General features: G+C 48.7%; 1 protein-coding gene across 1 annotated transcript in view; it reads left to right on the top strand.

Moving 5' to 3' along the window:
- The first annotated feature begins 594 nt into the window (after positions 1-594).
- CPNE6 (copine 6) overlaps positions 595-16,696 on the top strand; it is a 30,663-nt gene continuing 14,561 nt past the window's right edge. Inside the window, exons 1-5 of the mRNA XM_028703427.2 lie at positions 595-815; positions 7,030-7,190; positions 10,961-11,149; positions 13,335-13,409; positions 16,290-16,364. Of these exons, the coding sequence (XP_028559260.2) occupies positions 611-815; positions 7,030-7,190; positions 10,961-11,149; positions 13,335-13,409; positions 16,290-16,364 (705 nt within the window). The 5' untranslated portion in view covers positions 595-610. The remainder of the gene's footprint in view (positions 816-7,029; positions 7,191-10,960; positions 11,150-13,334; positions 13,410-16,289; positions 16,365-16,696) is intronic.

Below are 16,696 nucleotides of genomic sequence, written 5' to 3'. Positions count from 1 at the left end.
ACGGGCAAAATTGCATAATAGAATTGGGAAACATTTGCACAAAGAGGCTGGTGAGTTTTCACAAGGACTTAAAAACAACAACAAACAAACAAACCCAGAAATCCTGATGTGGAAATGTGAAAAACTGAATTTATGATTGGGGAAATGGGGGAGGAGGAAAAGCTGAGGACGAGCCCAAAATTGGCAGATCAACTCCCTCCCTGGATGCGAGTCAAGCGATATCACCTTAGACGCACAGACGCACATCAATTCTGTGATGTCCGGCGCCTAAAATCACCCAAATGTTTCACTGCATTTTCTCTTGCACAGAAAGTGACTCAACTCCTCGATCATTTCCTTCTCTCCTTATATATATATATCTATTTCCCCTGCATCTTTAGAACAATTTTGTGGGTTTTGTTTTTTCCACACGGGAACCACCAAGACTGCGCGTGGCGTCCCGAGCCCAGATATTTTCCGCCCAGAAGCGCCTCTGATCTTTTCGCCCGCCTTGCGGAGCCAGAGGTGTCCCATCGCCGCTGCCACCGCCAGGCATGGCTCTGAGTGAGTGTGTGGCCTCCCCCGCCCTTACACTGCGGAGTCTAGGAAGGGGGAGGAGCCAGCGAAAGACATGGGATGGAGGGAACGTGACAGCAGCAGAAAAAGAGAGAGAGAGCGCGCGCGAGACGGCAGGAGGAGCGAGGAGGTGGAGGGGAAAACGACAGAGCCACAACAAGGACTTGCCGGGGAGAAAAGAGCCGCTCAGCAGGAGAGGAAGGAAAGGAAGGAAGAGAGCAGCCCAGAGGACCTTCCATCCTCCGCAGCCTTCTGCCAAGGTAACAGCTGCCTCGCCTCCTTCTGTCTCAGCCAGCCCTGCAGTGGTACCCAAGGAAAGCCATTTCCCCCGCCCACGAGGGATGCTCCGGGAGCTGTCCCTGGTGCTGAAAGGATGCTCTGCAGCGCACTGCCCTGTCTGTGCGGGTGCTGCTGCTGCTGCGACGCGTTTGGCAGAGTTGTGTGATGTTGCGCGTGTCCCGGGACCCCTCCCCCAGGAAGGGGTGCCCCTCGGGTGGGGAGGAACCCCTTCCCACATAGCAGTCCCTGTGGCTGCGTGTCTCTTTTCACAGGAGCTGTGCCTGGTTATCTGGGCTCGCCTGCCGGGATCGTGGCGCCTTCCCTGCCCCACGCCTCCAGCCACGAGTCAGGTCATGCGTCGCGCAGCTGTCTTGCACCCCCGTGTCTCGTGCGCCCGCCTGGGGCCAGTGACGTATGTCACAAACTTGAGCACCGCCCTTGGCACGTTTGTGCACCTTTCCCTCTGTTTTGGTGCTGCGCGAGCCCGTCCCTGTCCTGCGTGTGTCTGGCACTGCGATCCTGTCCATCTTTAGGAGATCCTAACCATGTGCGTTACGCGTGCCCTCTCGCCTTGCAGGGCAGGGCTCGGCTGAGTTGCTGCCCTGGGTGTGGCAGAACTGAGCCCCTTTTGCTCGCCCCTTTTCCGAGTCCCTCTCCTTGCCCACGGAAAGATTATGAAAACAGCCCCTCCCCTCTCCTCCCTCCCTGTGTCCCGGTCTCTTTCGGTGCTGCGTGGAACTGCACTTAGTTCTTCCCAGTCTCCAGGCAAACCTTTCAGGATCACCCAAAGATTCGAAAGCAGGAGTTTGCAGGCAAAACTTTATTTAACTTAGACAAGCTGCAATGGCCCTGAACTCAGGTCGGGTTTTGCAAAAATCGCATTATTATTATTATTATATGAAAAGTATTAGACAGATTCTGGGAGGGTTCATAATCCTTCTCCTGGAAGATTGAAAAAAAAATGGAGCCTCCACATTCAGTCGCAGTAGAGCTCTAGAGACAGACAACAACAAAATGCAGGGAATTATCACCACCTTTCTGGCCTGCTTGGGAGCACCTGGGGTGTCTGGGTGTCCACTTCAGCATGATCGGAAAAGAGGTCCTATTTTGTGCCTTCCTTGGGTGAATGTTGGTGTGCTTTGTGACAACACTGCACAGCTACAAGGGGTGTCTGTTTCGCATTTGGTCAGGTCTCTTCCTCGTGTGTGTGTGCTTTATGTCGTTCCTCCTTCCTGATGTGGGTCCTTGTGGTTTTGGGGGTCTCCGCTGACCACACCTGCGCTGCTCCCTTCCCCTGTGGCCACGTGGCTTCTCCCCACCTCCCTCTGCTTCTCAGAGACATACCACCCCTTATTCCAATTGCTTGGTGTGGACCCGTCTCCCACGGTTTCGTCCAATCCTTGCCTTTTCAGCCGCACAACAATCCAAGCTGAGAGGCGGCATCCACCCCAGTGAGCGAGGATTTGAACCCGAGTCTTTCTGGACCCGGTTCAGCCCTTGATCCACTCTGTCAAACTGCCGTCCGGTTTTGCACAGGTGTTGGTCTTATACACTGTGTGTGTGTGTGTGTGTGTAGTTTTCTTCCGTGTGGGCTGCTGAATTTCACTGCATCTCTCCACATTCTGAGGTGTGTGGCTTGGCCATAGTTATTCTCCCAGTTGATCCTCAGCTTGTGTTACACTCAAGTCTCTAGTCCTCTTGGTGCCTCTGCATAGGGTGTGCCTGGACTTCGAATTGTGCAGTCCCAGCTCCTTAGACGTCGCCTTCTTCAGGCCATCAGTTGTCAGTCACCTTGTGTGTTCCTCAACAGTGCTGGTGGGGTTGTCACATACCCTCAATCTATCATGTCCTTTGGGGAAAGGCAGTAGCTCAGTGGAGAGCAGAAGGTCGCAGGTTCGATCCCTGGCCTTTCCAGGAAGATTTGGGAGATGTTCCCTGCCCGAAACCCCAGAGAACTGCTGGAAATCAGTGTAGACAGTATGGGGCTAGATGGACCAATAGTCTGCATCAGGATAAGGCAATTTCCTATGTAGCTATCACACTTCGCTGTGTAATCTTTGCTTGCCCCGGGCTGTGTGTACTCTACTCACAAATAGGAGTTCCTTGGTCTACAAAGTGTACAAAGTAAGTCAAATGACGTTTCATGGCATTAGCCTAGATTTCATCATTAGAGGTGCATGAGTGCAAGCTTCGGGGTTCCACAGAGCTCTTTGGCAAGGGGATACTGGGGTAGGGAATTGATTCTCCATGCAACGCTGAGATTTACTGATGGGATTGACTGCCGCAAGCTGTTGTGCTGGCCTTGGAAATGGGATTTTCCCAATGATTGCATCAATGGAAATTAGCTGGGACGGCTAAGAGATCGTTATGCATTGGGGGGCAGCTGTGGTGGACAATTATAGGCCGTCTCCCTCTGTCAGGCCAGGCTCATGAGCTGCCCAGCAACACCTGACAGGCCTCTGGACCAATCGGGAGGAGCCTTTCCATTCTCATGAACTCAGCCTGACAAAGCGTTCTGTGGCCCTCCGAAGCTTGCATACCCAGACCCTAACTGAAACAGTTCCAATTGCAGCTACAATTGACCTGTTTTTAGTCTGCTGTGCTACACGCCTCATCTCCTGGTCCTTGAACTCTTTAGACGCGATGCCATTTGGATGTTTCTTGAGAACATTTGCCTCCTTGCAACAAACTTGGTGGGTTGCCAGACTCTCCTCTCTGCATGGGCTGGGGCTGCCCTGTTCCTGTTAGGTTTTCCCAAAAAATCTCCCTGGTGTTGTTGAGTTAGGCAGAACCTTCAAAGCCAAAAGCGGCCCAAGTTCCAAAGGCAACTGAGCATCCATTTGTTCCACACCAGCACAGCCTCTAAGAGTAGCAGATTGTGGAATTGCCACAGCAATGAAACTGCCCCAAACAAGTCTTTCCGTTCCAGACACGTTGACCCTCAGAAACTGCAATTGTGTTGTGTATCTCAATGAGAAACTGCTCTCTGATCCTGCCTCTGTTTGGTCAACAGAGCATAGGCTGAGCTCTGCAATTGGATCAGGCCAAAAACCCATCTATCCCAGAACCCTTTTCTCACAGTGGCTGGCTTGAAGTCTATATGGAAAACCCGCAAGTACAACAGCCATCTCCCCTCCTGCGTTTTCCAGCAACTGACATTCAGAGACTTCTCCTCCAGGAATTTGTCTAATCCTCTTTTAAAGCGATCCAACATGGCGGCCCTTGCTGCTTCATGTGGCAGTGGGTTCCACCGCTTATGCTCTGTGTGAAGAAGGAATTCCTTTTGTTGTCTGGAATCTGGTCCCGCTCAGCTTTCTTTGAGGACGCCCACGGGTTTCTACTCTTGTGGAAGAGGAAGAAAAAGCTCTTCTCATTCGCTTTCTCCACACTGTGCAGAAGTTTGAACATCTCATATCCCTTGCTTGCCATTCCCCCCCCAAAAAAAACTATATTTAAAAAAACCCCACCCAAATGTTGTAACCTTTGCTCAGAGGGAAATCAACATTGCTTAAGGAGGTGGGGACTGGGAAGCAGTTCTGGCCGTGTGCTCAGATCGTTCAGAGACTCGACAATTTCCTCTTCACCCTGAGGAGTCGTGCCAGAACAGGGACTCATGCAGAAGTAGAGGTGCTCCTCTGTTTTCCCTCCTCACACACTTTACAGAACAAAGTGGGGCTATGCACCGCTCTCAGCTCTAATTCCTTGGGGGTATCTGAGTTTGGAGCAAGCATCTGACCTCCTGGCAGAAGAAGAAGAGTTTGGATTTGATATCCCGCTTTATCACTACCCGAAGGAGTCTCAAAGCAGCTAACAATCTCCTTTCCCTTCCTCCCCCACAACAAACACTCTGTGAGGTGAGTGAGGCTGAGAGATTTCAGAGAAGTGTGACTGGCCCAAGGTCACCCAGCAGCTGCAGGTGGAGGAGCGGAGACGCGAACCCGGTTCCCCAGATTACGAGACTACCGCTCTTAACCACTACACCACACTGGCTCTCAAGGGCCTAGTCCAATGCTCTAACTGCTATGCACATTGCTGCACAAATGCACCCAAACCTCACCGAGGCCTGAAATGAGTCGAGAAAGCCAGTGTGGATGAACAACAGTGTCGTTTGGTGTAATGGTTAGAGCGTTGAACTACGACTCGGGAGACCAGGGAGTTCAGACCTGCACTCTGCCGTGAAGCTCGCCGGGTGACCTTGGCCATTCCCTTCCTCTCAGTCTCACCTACCTCGCAGGGCTGTTGTGGGGTGTCAAACGAGGAGAACGATGCACACCGCCTTGAGAAAAAGGTGGGATATCAGTGCAATAAATTATAACAATAATCAGAGAGTACTTTCTGTTTAAATCCTTCGTCAGCCACTGTCATTCTAGGAAGGGGTTTTTGAACTGGGCGGAGATCCCTCTCTCTTGTACACCAAATCGGTGTGCAGTCAGCCATGTGGTACAGCACACACACACACACACCCCAAAATACACAGACACCAAAATCTTCATGCATTTGGAAAAGTAAGACATGGGGGAGGAGGAGCTGAGCAGGAAGAAGAGGCAGCGAGCCAGGAAATGACATTTTTTTCGTGCAGCCGAGGTTCCCTTATCACAGAACCTGAGCGCTGGAGCAAAGCGCTGGTCCCCGGCGCATTAATGCGCCTCGCAGCGTCCGTAAAACCTTTTCCAGGAAATACTCAGTGGGCACAATTCCCCCTTCTTTCTTTTCTGCTGAGCCTGGCCTCAGTGCAGGCTCCGAGCAAGCTTTGCTGGATCAGACCCGAGGCCTGCTTGGTTCAGCTTCCTGTTCCCCACAGCGGACAGCCGAGCATGACAGGGAGGCGACGGCGCCCCTCTGCTGTTCTGCACCGTTCAGGGATAGAATGCTTCTAAACCTGGGGCTTCCATCTGACCAGCTGTCCCACTAGCCACCGAGTCTTCGTGTTGTTATGAATGTGTGTGTGTGTGTGTGTGTGTGTGTGTTGCTTTTACAAATGCAAAGGTCTACGGCGGCCCTTGAAACTAGACCCACGGCGTCTGCTCAGATGTCCCTCTCGCCCCCCCCGCCCCCCTGGCTCTCTGCTCCTCCCCACACCGGCTGGAGCCTCTCGCTTTTGACCTGACTCAGGTTCCTAGTGGGAGCCAAACCAGCCGTCCAGGCCGCAGTGTAATAAATCAGGGCTGGAGCTGACTCAGCACCCTTCGGTCCCAGAAGCTCCCCTGCCAGTTTGGAACGTGTCAATATATATTTCCCTCCCAAAATTCTGCATCCAGAGCTGGAAGCAGGGCGGATGGTGAAGGGAGGGGGGCAGACTGGGGGAACGGGGCGGGAATCTCCATAACACCCCCCCCACCCCGTCTTGACAACCTAGAAGCTTCTTTTCAGTGCCATTTTTCTGCTGAGACTTCTGAGCATGCACAGAGCGCCATCGGCGTTGCCAAATCCGCCTCAGGAGAAATTATTTGATTCTCACCCCCACAGGCCACCACCTATGTTTGACTCACAGCACCCCCTCCTTTTTGCACCCCCTCAGATTGGACCTCCGTCCCCCTCAGAGACTCTCATATGCAACTTCAACCCTCCTTTTTTGGCAAAAACCCCACCATTTTTTGATTGCCCACACCTCTGAAGAGCCCTGGCGCTGCCCGAAACAGAATTCTGAGGCACTTGGACGAAAAATGCTTTCTCTGAACTTTTACCTCGGTTTGTTGTTGTTTTTTTGCTATGGGCTGGGGTTCCCAAAGGCATCTGTTTTCTGCCTCGAAAGCTCAGCTGTGGGGAAGGATTTGAACAGAAGTGGAAAGGCCTTTCTGACCCAGCAGGTGAAGAGCCCGTTTCTCTCCCTGGGGAGGAACTGCAGAGTGTTCCTCCCCACCCCAAAAGGCAGGAATATATTTGGGGGGGCAGATTAGGTGGAAGATATTTCTAGATTGACGCGAGCCCCCTTTTTCGCTCGATTCTAAAAAAACTGACCTCTGCCATTCTGGCTGTGTGCAACTGACCGTTTGGCTCTCCCATGAGAATCTGGACATTTTCCATTCCTCTCCTTTCTTGTTGTCCTATTCCTTCGCTCGGACCTCCCCCAGTTCCATCCATTCTTTCCCACCCACCCAGCTCCCTGTTCCGTTAAGCAATATCCTTCTGCTTGTGTCCGCCCGCCAATCTCTTCCCCTTCTGCCCTTCTTCCTTCGACCCCTTGACCCCATTCAGGACCCGCCATGTCGGAAGGGGTCGACTCTCAACCTGTGGCGCTGGGCGCCAGCCGAGTGGAGCTCAGAGTTTCCTGCTGGAGCCTGTCAGAGCGCGAAGATGCCGCCAAGCCCGACCCATGCCTGGTTCTTCACCAGCTCAGCACTGGACAATGGAGTGAGGTAAGACCGCCGCTTTCGACTGGGCTGATCACCTCTGAGGGTCCCTATTTTCTTTTTAAAAATAATTTCTATTGATTTTCCAATAAAAACATCCCATTAATATATCCAATCATAACAACCCAATTAAAATAAAAAAACTAAGATAAAAAATTATAATCCAAATTATAATTATTGATTTTTCGGAGCTCCCCACAGTCTGGACCTCTGAAGCATATCTCCGCATCTCAGTTCTGTCTCTCCCATATTTTGGGCATCTCGATTTTAACGCTTTTAAAATTCTCCGTCCCTGGCTCCACGATTCTCAATCATGTCAAACATCATAGATCCTTTCATCCGTCGAATACAGCTTTATTTGTATATGCATATTTTTCCAACTGCCTTTTTACCAGCGCAGCTACCTCTGACTCCATTCCAATCTGGGATGTTGTCCAAGTCTGTTATCTGAAGTTTAATGGCGCAGCAACTCCCAGTCATTAATTGTCCAAACCTTCCTTTTGAGCTTTAATGAACCAGTACCTTCCACGTTAAATTGTTGGGCAAAACCGTCTGCAATATTGCAGTGTAAATAAACTGCATTCCAGAGGCTGATCTAGGGTCCCTATTTTCCAGGGACGTCCGTGATTTAGAGAAGCTGCCCCGGTTTCTGATTTGATCCCGGAATGTCCCACTTTCCCTTAGGATGTCCCTGTTTTCTTTGGAGGGTATGGAGCTATCTGACCCCTGAGCCGTCGGAAGGCAAACTAGAGAAGGTTCTTTGAAATATTTAATGTTTTATTATGTTTTTATATATATTGGGAGCTGCCCAGAAGCTGGCTGGGGCAACCCAGTAAGACGTGTGGGGTATAAATAGTAAAATTATCATGATGGAAGCGGACGTCCCGATTTTCGTCAGAGAAATGTCTGTGATGAGTGGGAACTGTAACACTTTGTTGCAGTGCGCAGGGCTTCCTGTTTAGACGTCTTTCTGTACTTAAGGTTTCCCTCCCCCTTAATATTATCTGCAAACCTTGTGGGTTTTTCCCAAGACTCACGATTCTGGCTATTGCTCATAGAATCATACAGTGGGAAGGTACCCAAAAGGACATCTAGTCTTACCCGCTGCAACGCAGGAATCCTTTTTTGCCCAACATGGGGCTCAAACCCACGATCCTGAGGTTAAGAGTCTCATGATCTACAGACTGAGCTATCACAGAGTGTGATGCTTTCGTTGAGATTCCTGCATTGCAGCGGGTCAGACTAGATGACCCCCGGGGTTCCCTTCCATCTCTGCAATTCTATGATTTACAGTTCCTCACCTGTGCATGGCTGATGTTTCCGTTTGCCTACGTATAAACTCCACGCACGTCCACTGGACCACTCCGATCTGTAGATCAGGCACTTTTGCAAGTCCCACAAAACATTTATTCTGTGGCTGCAGGAACGCCATGAGTACCAATAGTAATAATATTGATTCAGAAGCGGCAGCCAGTGCAGAATGCTTCAGCACAATTGCTGACAGGAGTGAGGCCTTGTCAGCAAACAGCACCTGCGCTCAGAGATCTGCCACTGGTAGCCGATTTGCTACCTGGCCAAGTTCAAAGGATTACTTTTAGGATCTAAAACCCCTGAGATTACAGGTGAAACATCAGACCTGTTTTGCACCTGTCAGATTTTAGTGTGGCAGCACCTGTACTTGGGAACTCCTTGCCACTTGATATCCCGCAGGTGCCTTCCCTGAACTCTCTTCGGCACCTGCTAAAAACATTTTTGTTTCAGCAAGCCTACCCAGATATTTAGAATGCTGATGTGTGTTTTAATCTTATTTTAATTTTTTAAAAGGTTTTAAATAGTTTTAAACTGTTTTCGCAGAGAGGTTTGTTATTTTCATAAACTGCTTTGAGGCGTGTGTGTTTTTTCAACGATCAAGCAGTGTATAAATATTATGAAATTAATAAAAAATAATAATATTATCGGCATCATCTTGACCTTCTGCTTATAAAGCACTCGGAGCAGATTTCATCAGAAAGAAAACCACAACAACACAAAGTACAGATTTAAAACATTGCCATCTGAAAGCAGGAATTGATTTGTAAATATCCCTTTTGCTCCTTTTTCACTCATTATGATTATATCTGTAATATCAGCAATTTAAAAAATGCTAACATGGCCATTTTCAAGAAGAGCATTGGGAGGAAGTTGATTAGCTATTGGGATAAAATGTACCCATGGATGAGTATTTAAGTGAAAATTTTAGTACTGGGGAGAGGTAATAGATAGTTAACTCTTATAGCAATTTTATTTTTTAATTGCTTTTAAAAGCTACCTTGATTCTGGATAATATGTTTTGTTTTAATTTTGAATAAAAGTTTTTTTTTTTAAAAAAAGCTGCCTTGAACTCCTTGCAGGAAGGATGACACAAACAGGGAATAAAAACAAGTTAAATCAGTTCGAAACGGCAGCCGAATCACATGTTAACTGGCTACTGAAAACTGGAAGAATAGAGATATGATTCCCTTAATCAACGGCTTGACAATATGACAATCTTGGCAATATATGAACGCAATATATAGACGCAGACTTTCTTTGGAGAAATATAGTGATTTTTGGAACGACTATCCACAGAATATATTAGGTTACTGATAAATATATCTGTACGAGGATAATAAGACCAGACACATCTGTATACGAATGTACGGAAATGTGATTGTTTTCCTTTTGTTTCTATTTTCATTCGCTTTTTTCCTTTTTCCTTTTCTATCACTCTTTCGTTTTACGAATGAAATTCTTCTAATAAAATATTAATTTAACAACAACAACACAACAACAACTAGCTAAGGATTTCTTTTTAAATGGCTTTCCGTTTCTACAGTGGCGTAGCGTGGGGGGTGCAGGGGGGGCCGGCCGCACCGGGCGCAACATCTGGGGTTAGGGCAAATCCACAGGTTAGGGGGCGCAAATCCATGGGTTAGGGGGCGCAAATTACTTGCCTTGCCCCGGGTGCTGACAACCCACGCTACGCCACTGCGTTTCTAGCTAAGAGCTTATCCAAACTAAACTTCCCTCCACTCTTTCCAGGACGACCAGTGATTTAAAGTTTTCTGCCCAAGCATCCCTCTTTTTGAACTCTAGACCATGGGTAGGCAAACTAAGGCCCGGGGGCCGGATCCGGCCCAGTCGCCTCCTAAATCTGGTCCGTGGACGGTCCAGGAATCTGTGTGTTTTTACCTGAGTAGAATGTGCCCTTTTATTTAAAATGCGTCTCTGGGTTATCTGTGGGGCCTGCCTGGTGTTTTTACATGAGTAGAGTGTTTGCTTTAATTGAAAATGCATCTCTGGGTTATTTGTGGGGCATAGGAATTAATTTTTTTCTCCAAAATATAGTCCGGCCCCCCACAAGGTCTGAGGGACAGTGGACTGGCCCCCTGCTGAAAAAGTTTGCTGACCCCTGCTCTAGACCTTCCCCTGTGAAAACCTGCACAAAACCCCACAATCGGACACGAAGCGTCAGCGGGACAAAAGGAAAGAGGGGGATAAGCCCTATGTCAGCCTCTGCCAATCTGAGGCTGATGGGATTTGTAGTCCAACACATTGGAAAAGCCCCGGATTGGCAGGAGCCTGGCCTGAAGGTCCATTTTATAAGAAACCTGCTTCCTTTAGTGCTCAGCCTCGTAGAATCAAAGGAGCATAGAAAGGCAGAGTTGGAAGGGCACCCCCAGAGCTCATCTAGTCCAACCCGCGGCAAAACCTCCTCCCGAAACTCCCTCCTTCCCCCTTTCTGCCTCTCCTCCCAGGTGGGGCGCTCCGAGGTCCTCCGTGGCTCCCGAAACCCCGTCTTTGGTCACGTATTTGCCCTGGACTACTTCTTTGAAGAGATGCAGATCCTGAGGTTTGACGTCTTCGACGCCGATGGAGAGAGCGCCGAAGACGTGGGGTCTGAAACGGGGGTCCTTCTGGGCACCATCGAGTGCACCTTAGGCCAGGTAAGGCTGGTTTGACCCCGTGTGGGGGGTAAACCTTTCTCTCACTGTATTTTTGGGAAATAGAGGCCCAAACGTAAATTTATTAGGATTTCTCCAAAGGGTTGTGGTTGGGTGGTTGGGGAAGGGACAGCAGGAGCAGCGATGTCATCTGCCGGGGGGAGGCAGCACTCGGGAAACTCGTGGGCTTTGCTGGCTCCGGCAACCAAATGCGGCGATAACGAGGCTTTCAAGTTTCGCCATGTGGTATTCTTGCTTCGCTTTTAAATAGGCAGCGTCGTTTCGTGCAGCCGAGGCACAATCTACGTGCCCGAGGTTTTGAGAACACCAATAGTTAAAGAGTTGGTTTTCAAAACGTGTGTAAAATTTAAATCATTTCACTATTTTGGAGCTAGAATAAATGATCGAAATAGTGTCCGATATGTTGGAACAGAGGCTTCAACGGGTGTTTGACTTGTTTTCCGTTTCGTTTAAAGCTTTCCGCTTTTCCTTCGGTTGCTAAACACAGACGATCCATTCCTTGCTATACACAGATAATCTATTTCCTGTTCTGAAATTCCCAATTCCCTTTCTGTATAATCAGTTACTAGTTCTACTTATATATACTAAACTCCTCTCCCTCCCTTGGCTGTTAGCCGAACAATATTTAAGTGTTCCAATACTTCCCTTACTAAAATCTAATCTATTAGGTTTCTGGTCTCCCCAAGCCTTTGGATAAAGGATTCCTGCTGGATTTATGATGCCTAAAGCTTGACCTTGCTGACTTCCTTCTAAATAGTTTAAACGTTTTTTGGGGGGCAGCTAATGTAATGTCCAGCTGATTTCCTAGAGTAAACCCAGAAAGCTTTCTGCATATTTAAACTCTTCTTGGAAATGTGGCTTGTATTTTCATGAACCGCTCTGAGATTTGCAGATGATGGGTGGCATAAGGTAAAGGTAAAGGGACCCCTGACCATTAGGTCCAGTCATGGCCGACTCTGGGGTGGCGGCGCTCATCTTGCTTTATTGGCCGAGGGAGCCGGGTCATGTGGCCAGCATGACTAAGCCGCTTCTGGTGAACCAGAGCAGCGCACGGAAACGGCGTTTACCTTCCCGCCAGAGCGGTACCTATTTATCTACTTGCACTTTGACGTGCTTTGCAACTGCTAGGTTGGCAGGAGCAGGGACTGAGCAACGGGAGCTCACCCCGTGGCGGGGATTCGAACCGCCAACCTTCAGATTGGCAAGTCCTAGGCTCTGTGGTTTAATCCACAGCGCCACCCGCGTCCCTGTATGGGTGGCAGATTTAATAAATAACAATAATAACAACTGCCCTTAGGCCCCGGATGAAGTGCAGTGTGCTAGCCACTCATGAGGACAAGAAATTTGTTGGATGACTTTAAAAGGAAAGTGGAGATTTCCAGGGAGCTAAATCCTATGCTAGGCTCTGAACCCTGGGCAAGTTCTCTTGCCATATGCATGTGCTCGTTTGTGGACCTGTTTATTGAGCGTTCATTCAGATTTGCTTGTGCGACATTTGTGGGAACGTCAGATGATGCCAGCTATTCATTAATCCCACAGTTTCCAATGCATTGTCCCATCACTTTTGTTACTGCAAGAAGTCCGATGGCGGGATATTAATACTAATATTAACCAATATTAATTCTACAAGCTGAATTTGTTGGTATACAATCCAAGTCTCACCTGAAAACAGTCTGGAAACCCCTGTAATTTGGGACAGGAAGAGTCTTTCCACCTTCCTTTTCATTCTTTATTCTCCCTCCTTTCCTTTCTCATCTCCTTCCTTCCTTCCTTCCTTCCTTCCTTCCTTCCTTCCTTCCTTCCTTCCTTTTCTCTTTCTCTTTCTCTTTCTCTTTCTCTTTCTCTTTCTCTTTCTCTTTCTCTTTCCTTCTACCGTCCTTCCTTCCCTCTCTCTTTCTGCCCTTCTCTTCATCAGCTGATGTGGATTTTAATTTGTTTAGTGTTTTTAACTTCGATGTTTTCACGCATTATGAATATTTCCTGATTGTATGGTTTTTATCTTTTTCCCTAAACCGCTTTGGCCTAGCGGTGTATACATTTTAAACAAGCAAATCGGCAAATAAATATGTCCCTCTCTTCCTTCCTCGGAAGCACAGTTAATTCTCTGCCCTTCTTCCCTCCTTCCTCGCCCGCCTGCCTGCCTGTGACTCAACTGCCGGCTCCCCAGATTGTCTCCCATACCAAGGTCACAAAGGAGCTGCAGCTGACAAGTGGAGAGATTGTGGAGAAGTCAACCATCACGGTACAAAAATCGGTCGGTCGGGGTGTGTGGATGGGAGGAGAGGATGGGAGAGCCTGTTGAGGGACAAGGAAGGACAAAGACACTCAAAGGACAGGCAGACAGACAAAGAGCCTGGAGGGAGCCTCTTTTCCGTGTCTAAACGTCAGCCCCGGAATCTGCGGGTCGCAAGAGCGCTCCTGAGCATGCACAGAGTGCAATTGGCTACCTGGAGTCCCCTGGGGTTAGAATGATAGAATCACAGGTTTGTAGAGTTCGAAGTGATCCCAAGATTCATGTAGTCTTGCAATGCAGAAATCACAACAGTGCAGGAATGGCAGACGGCCACCCAACCTCCAAGGCAGCAGAGAGGGAGACCGTTCCACTGTCAATCAGGTTTTGCTGTCAGAAAGGGGCAGGGCTTCACTTAAGGTGTGGCGTATGTTTACCAGACTGGACCACCTTGCAGGGGTGTCGCAAAAGAGATTGGACCAGAACACTCGGGAAGTGCCGAATGATGAATGCAAAGCCTTGCCCTTGCTTTTCCAAGGAGCTGTTTTTTTTTAATAATAATAATAATAATAATAATAATAATTTATTTATACCCCGCCCTTCCCAGTTCAAAAAAACCAGGCTCAGGGCGGCTAACAACAAATTTAAAACACTTAATCGATGCAACAAAAAACAGCATAAAATACAGTATAAAACATAAGTAACAATAAACTCAGAAATCAAAAATCAATTTAGGGGGGAAATCCATCCAATAAACATTAGATGATCACCAGGGCTAGCTGGCTAAATTAGTCCTATCTGGGCCAGTGAGGAGACCAGGGGAGAATTAGCTGTGGGATCCCAGAGTGGGTAATCTTTATAAAAGGGGGGGAGGAAGAGGAATAAAAGATCAGGCTAAGTTCAAATTGAAAGCCAGACGGAATAGCTCTGTCTTACAGGAGGTTAAATCCTGCAAGGCCCTGGTCTCATGGGACAGAGCATTCCACCAGGTCGGAGCCATCACTGAGAAGGCCCTGGCCCTGGTGGAGGATAATCTGACTTCCTTAGGGCCTGGGACCTCTAAACTATGATTACTCGTGGACTTTAAGGTCCTCTGCGGGGCATACCAGGAGAGGCGGTCCCGTAAATACGAGGGCTGTAAGCCACAAAGGGCTTTAAAGGTCAAAACCAGCACCTTAAACCTGACCCGATACTCCACCGGGAGCCAGTGCAACTGAAAGTAGGCAGTTCCCAACGCAGGAACCTGCTTTATCCAGAACCAGACCACCAGACCATTTAGCTCAATGTTGGACACACTGACGTGACAGCAGGATTTTTGCAGGAGTCTGTCCCAGCCCTGCTTGCAGATGCTGTTGGTTTTCGAAGCCGGGACCCCCTGCATTCAAGGCAGAGGTTCTACCCTTTAGCTACAGCAGTTTCTCTCCCCTCAGGAGGCCCAGGGAGCTAAACTTCCTAGTTCCAGCACACCAGGAGGGTTGCACTTCCTACTGTGGGTCTGGCCAGCACATCTGCAGTCGCCAGGCAGAACATTCGCATCGCCTCTCGTCCCCTCAGACACCGGCTTCACCGGTGCAAGTCCCTCCAGTTTATCTATTGCACATTTAAACTATATATTTTAATGTTTCGATGGGTTTTCTTTACTGCGTATTTTAATTATGGGTGTCCCAGGCGTAGTCAGAGGGACGCAGGTGGCGCTGTGGGTTAAACCACAGAGCCTAGGACTTGCTGATCAGAAGGTCGGTGGTTTGAATCCCCGTGACAGGGTGAGCTCCCGTTGCTCGGTCCCTGCTCCTGCCAACCTAGCAGTTCGAAAGCACGAAGTACAAGTAGATAAATAGGTACCGCTCCGGTGGGAAGGTAAACGCCGTTTCCGTGCGCTGCTCTGGTTCACCAGAAGTGGCTTAGTCATGCTGGCCACATGACCCGGAAGCTGTATGCCGGCTCCCTCGGCCAATAAAGCGAGATGAGCACCGCAACCCCGGAGTCGGCCACGACTGGACCTAATGGTCAGGGGTGAGCGTAGTCAGGGGGCAGGAGGGTAGCTGGCCCCCTAGATCAAGTAAGTAAATAAAAACACTCAACTAAAAGTAGAAATTGTGGAAAGATTTTGACAGATTCTTCAGAGCGCTTGAGAGCAAAAGAAAGTGATTTAAAAGAACTGTTGTTGAGACATTTCGTTCCAAATCTGCTTGACGGAGCCGGACAGAGGATAATGACAGGGGGGTGTCCTGCCTCCCCACAACATAAAATAAATCCTGGGCGTTGAATGCTTGTCAGATTGGTTTTTAAACATGGAAACTGTTCACCTGTCTTGGCATTAAGTGGCGTGCACATTAATTCAGCTGTCGTTTGTCAATATGGGCAGGAATGGAACATAGGACTATAAATGAGTTGGGTGAATCTGGTGCCTTGAAGTCCGAAGGAGTTTTTGCCCTGGCTGCGTGGCCATAACCTCAATTTCCACCCACCTCTGCAGCTTGGCTTACTTACACGAGGCTTCTGGAATCACCTGCTCTGATTTCAGGAGCCAAGATAGCCTGCTCATGGTGTGCTTGTTTGTTTTGCATTACGCTGATGGCCTGCCTTTCCCCAAGGAGATCATGGCTCCCCCCTCCCTCATTTCCCTCCTTTACAACACCCCTGCAAGGTAGGTTATCTGAAAGATAATGACTGACTAAAGGTCAGCCGCTCAGTTTTTGAACATGGGTATACGGTGACTCTCCTATATTTAAGCACAGTCTATGGGGAGGGGGAACAGGGCCAGTGCCAGGGGTTTGGGGGGGGCATTTGGCACGCTGCAAGTTTTTTTTATGGTAGTCAGAAGGCCTGTGTTCAAGAAAACAGAATGAAGGCTTGGAGATGTTTATCCACCTGGGACTTGTATCACCGCAGATTGAAGCAGAGGAAGTCTCCAGAACCAATGAGTTTGTGCAACTGGAATTTCATGGGCAGGAGCTGGACGACAAGGTAGGTAAAAAGCAGCCTTGCAACAAAAAAAAAAGTGGTTTTTCGAGTTCCACAGAACTCTTCTTCGCTTTGAGGAATGTATTCTGTGTTTGCCTGAGCTAGAGTCTGGACTAAGGATTCTGAGCTCTCATGTTCTGATTGGATACATGACGTCAAATCGCAGAACATTTCAGGATTTGGGCCTCTGCCATTGGCCCTTGGACTCTTGAGTCATGATTCGCAGTGTGGAAGTTTAGACAGCCAATCACGTTGGGAGTGGGAGTGGCCCAGGCTTTCAGAAATGTATATAAGCAGTTGCTTTGCCTCTGTTTCCCAGTAATGTAGTTCAATAA

This window comes from Podarcis muralis, chromosome 13, assembly GCF_964188315.1.
Source record: "Podarcis muralis chromosome 13, rPodMur119.hap1.1, whole genome shotgun sequence".
Taxonomy (NCBI): Eukaryota; Metazoa; Chordata; class Lepidosauria; order Squamata; family Lacertidae; genus Podarcis; species Podarcis muralis.
The sequence above is the reverse complement of the archived record's forward strand: the minus strand, read 5'-3'. Positions and strand labels throughout refer to the sequence as shown.